A 4,482-nucleotide genomic window follows, 5' to 3' on the forward strand; every position below is an offset into this window, starting at 1 on the left:
TTCAAAAACTCGAAATGTGTGTTTTTGGAAAAAAATGATGTTTGTTTTTTGTTTTAGAGAATCAAATCTTGTTCATGTGAGATAAAATTAAATTTTAAGATGAATTAGAGTGTGGATTAATATCTTGGGTTAGAAAATTTAAAAAATACAATATTTATAATAAGAAAATAAAAAGATACTCAAAAATACATTTTTGCCAAAGAAAAATGGAAAAAAATAGATTTTACACAAGAAAAAATTACAAAAAATTATAAATATATACGCGACTATATAGTGGGGCTAGGGCATGAGCTTTAGCATCATCTTATCCCCATTCTATATGTCAAAGTTCATATTTATTGATTTTCACATAAGAAAAATACCTAAAAATACTCTTTACACCTACTAATGAATGCAAGATCATAAATGGTAGGGAAAAAGGGCTTTGAAAAGTTGAGTACCATGTGAAATACTAATTTAATGCATATTTGAGTATATAGGACTAATTTTTTTAAAGCCTAAAGAAGGGTAGTAGCACAGATCATTTTGGTGTTGCCTTAGCACAATTACACACTGCATTAGAGTGAAGCCATTGAAAGAATTATTTGTGCAGATCCACACTATTTGATCTATAAGTTTACTTATTTATGCACTCTATGGCATTCATTGTGCATCTGTGTTTCCATATGTGGTATTAAGAGAATCATCTCCTAAATGCATAGCACTTGATTTCGAATGATTGACCCATGTTGAGTGCAGAGTTCCCTAAGCCGTAGATCTAGTTAAATCATTTCCTTTGGGAATGATGTGGTAAGGATAAAATTATCTCCTAGAACATTTCATTAAAAGAGAGGACTATGTTACATATGTGCTTTATGTTGAAACGGTGCATCTTGGGGCTAATGTTTAGGGTGTAGGAGAGTTGTAGTGGGGCCATAATAATAAATTTTTTTGGGGGGGGAGGGGGTGCTTCTTTCATTTGTGTTACGATGTGCTAGTCATCGATATATTTGGGTACTCCCTATACTTGGATTCGGGAAAGGCAACACATTGGACTACGATCTAGAGATGGTTTCTATATACACATTCTTTATATAAATCAATTTCATAGTGCATATATGCTCTTGGCCACAAGACCATGGGTTTGTTGAGATGAGTGTAGGAGGCTCGGCTAGAGCCCTAGAGCTAGTGTTGGACCCAATTTTAGTCCCGACAGCCAATTAGTCATAAAAAACAAATCTTACTATGTGATTGAGGGAATTTCAATGAAGTCAATGAGAAGATCTAGGGCATAGTTCATGGTTTAACCTTGGTTAACTTGTGGTCTCTTAGAATAACATGGTATTTGGGTGGCCTAAGCCTATGTTTGTCTTGTCTACTCGCCTCGATGCTATTGTTATCTCAAAAAGCTACTAGATGTTAAATAAGCTTGCTAAGAAAGATAGTGACTTAAGGCCAATATCTAGCGTTTTTAAAACCTTGACATAGGCATGTTCTTAGTCCTATGTGGCGACATACATATTTAATAACTTTTTGAATTAATATACTTTGCGCTTTTTAAAAGAAAAAGCTTATATGTAATATGAAAAGAATTGTATTAGAATATGAAAGCTACATCTTTTGCAAAATTGTCGCTAAATTAGGGTAGGATGCATTTTACTTTTGGGGATTATCACTTTACTTACCCTTGTTAAACAATAATTATTGGTTTTATTTAAGATGCCATTGCCAAAATTTTAAGTAGTTCTACTCTATTTAAGGATGGTAATTGATCCATGCACTCGTTCTCTAAAGTAAATGGTTCTGGTTAGCATTCTCACTATCAATGAGTTTTATGGGATGTACGTATTGGTATTTATGCATGTCTAATGTACCCTCTGTTAATTGTATATGGGATGTAGACATTTGTATTTATGCATAATGCATTCCTAGAGTATGTTTTAATGTGAAAGCTATATTTTTCCATGCATGGAAATAAATGTTGCATCTAATTGAACCGTATGTAAAGTGATATTCTCTTAATCTAGTACTTGATGAGAATTATATGCTACGTGACATCCTAGTTTACATCACCTCCTAGCATGTATACCATGTGTTATTTGCACGCATGGCATGCAAATTCGCAACATGTATTTGTTTTTCGTGAGAGCACTTAGAAGGTGTCCTTAGGTTTGAACTATAGGAGTACATTGTGCATGCTTCAAACATGTGACATTGGAGCTAGTAGGGATACATTGTGCACGCTTCAAACACGTACATAATATGCTAGGAATGTTAAGAAGAGAAACTAACCTAAGTGGGTTAATGAATTTTGTTAAATAGCATAATCCCAACGTAGGCCACCGTTGCAACTTGCAGGGAATTCGTGTATCACAATGTTCAGCTTAAAAACTTATTCTAGCACTTTCATGAATTGGATGTCAACATGCATTTCTGGAATGTCCGAATTGATGGACACATGAAGAATTACAGGAAACATTAAAACCAAATCGAACCATGTCGAGACAAATGTCAAGAATCGTTGTACAAGAATTTGATGTGAGCACGTTTGGACATCGGCAGAGCATAAAATCCAAACCCCATCGCGCCCAACCCTTGAAAGAAGGGGTCATGTAAGTGACAATACTTAATTTGTTACTGGAAGATGGATTGATGGTAAATACAAGCAAGTCTTCATGCTTCCGGATCACTAGTGCAGGGCAGTCTATCCCCATCAAATGACAGGGTGTTTTAGCAGACAAGTTTCATACCAACCCTGGGGTCATTCGAAGGGACAAGGAATAAAAACCAGGATGATGCACACGCCCTACAATCATTCAGAGGGGATTGCTATAACCCAAAACTGTTAATCTTGATTGATTTTGTGCCCAACCACAGCATCGCAAATTAACGTTGCCCAGTTAAAAGGGTAATGTTTCATTAAGCTTAGCAGTACAGTGCTCCAAACAATAGGATGATCGGTTAATCTGCAACCATATTATGAAGGGCGGAGCACAGGGATTGATCAGAGGCCTGTGCCCGGTGAGTAGATGCGGTGACAAGAGGGAGGTTAGGGGAGGAGAGGCTTCTTGATGGGGCACGAGCTGGGGTATTGGTATTGGAGTAATCATGGCCATGGCCGAGATGGAGGGTGGATTTAGTAGGATTCCGATCAGCGATGATGAGGTCATGGGGATGGCTGCTATGATGATCAGAGCGAGATGATGGAGTTGTAGTGCTGAGAGGAGGAGGCTGAAGCTGCGCCTGGTAGAGGCGCAGGAGGTGGTCGAGGAGGCGGTCATGTGGCTTGTCATGAGAGGGGTCGATGCAGCTGCTGCAGCCATGGCGGTTGCAGTTGTTATTAGATTTGTGATGGGAATGATGATGATGATGGTGGTGGTGGTGGGGAGGATTGTGGGAGGTGGATTGGTCGATGATGCAGAGGAGGTACTGGAAGAAGAGGGGGTCGCAAGGGATGGTGAGGGGACCCGGGAAGCGGAAGCCGAACTCGTCCCCGACGCGGGCGAGGAGGGCCTTGAAGATGGGGTGGCTGAGGCAGGCCGTCTTCACGACAAAGCGCCGGTAGTGGCGCTGGACGTCCTCGCCTTCTCCTACATACACAGCCAGGTGCCCCGCCGGGATATCACTATGTAATCGATCACGATGATGATCAGTAATTTCCTGCAGATCCTTGCCGTTATATTTACTGCTGCGAGTCGAAGAAGCAGAAACAGAAGCAGCAGCAGAAGAAGAAGACGACGACGACGACGACGGAGCTCCCGCCCAGCTCAGGCTCCTCGCCCGCCTTCCCGAATTCATCGTCCCGAGCTTGCTCGCCAGCTTCCTCAACGCCCCCTTCGCCAGCCACAGATTGTTATTCTGCCTCATCGGGTGCAACCCCTTCGAGTCACCTATCCCTGGATCCATGCAGGCAGCTTATATCGTATGATTTAACCCTATCGGCGTGATTCTGGCGCAATATGTGTAGAAATCAGTCTCTCTTTATTGTCGTGATCATCGACTTATATCCCGCGCCGATTCTGTACTTCCCCGTACTGCGTTTGGAGCTTTTGAAAGGACAGAAAAGCCAAGAAAGCAGCGGGGCGGCGGCGAAACGACATAGCTGGCTGAGAGGCTGAGAGAGAGAGAGAGCTCTTCTGGGATACTAGAACGCCAGAGGCTTTTATTATTATAGACGCCCCGGCGAGCAGAGAGAGAGAGAGCATGGGATTTGTAACGATTTGACTATCCGGAGATCACGAATTTTCCACTTCTTCTGCTTCTGTGCTATTTGTCCCGCAACGACTTCCATGAGGCAAGCGGTAGCCGGCGACCATGAGGCCAACACTTGTCCCCCTGACTTCTGGAACACTTCCGCAAAGGCCTGATCCATGCATGCTTTCTATTTTTTCACCATCCTTTGATGTGTGTGAAATCTTTCAATTTCCTTCTATCAAAAGACGCAACACGTGAAATTCAGTACACGTCATATAACAGCTTTTGTCGTTATAGTATCTCGGGATA

The 4,482-nt window shown here is 41.5% G+C and overlaps 1 protein-coding gene across 1 annotated transcript; it reads right to left on the reverse strand.

Moving 5' to 3' along the window:
- Positions 1-2,622: 2,622 nt before the first annotated feature.
- Positions 2,623-4,149, reverse strand: LOC148036926 (uncharacterized). The gene has a single exon (XM_087677208.1). The coding sequence runs from the start codon at positions 3,883-3,885 to the stop codon at positions 2,941-2,943; it is 945 nt and encodes a 314-aa protein (XP_087533334.1). The 5' UTR covers positions 3,886-4,149; the 3' UTR covers positions 2,623-2,940.
- Between the last annotated feature and the right edge of the window lie 333 nt (positions 4,150-4,482).

This window comes from Lygodium microphyllum, chromosome 4 (assembly GCF_053477565.2).
Source record: "Lygodium microphyllum isolate KBCC chromosome 4, Lygodium_microphyllum_v1.1.10, whole genome shotgun sequence".
Classification (NCBI taxonomy): domain Eukaryota; kingdom Viridiplantae; phylum Streptophyta; class Polypodiopsida; order Schizaeales; family Lygodiaceae; genus Lygodium; species Lygodium microphyllum.

Bases quoted from the DNA above. Each gene is read 5' to 3' on its own strand.
- LOC148036926 (XM_087677208.1), bottom strand. From the start codon at position 3,885: ATGGATCCAGGGATAGGTGACTCGAAGGGGTTGCACCCGATGAGGCAG.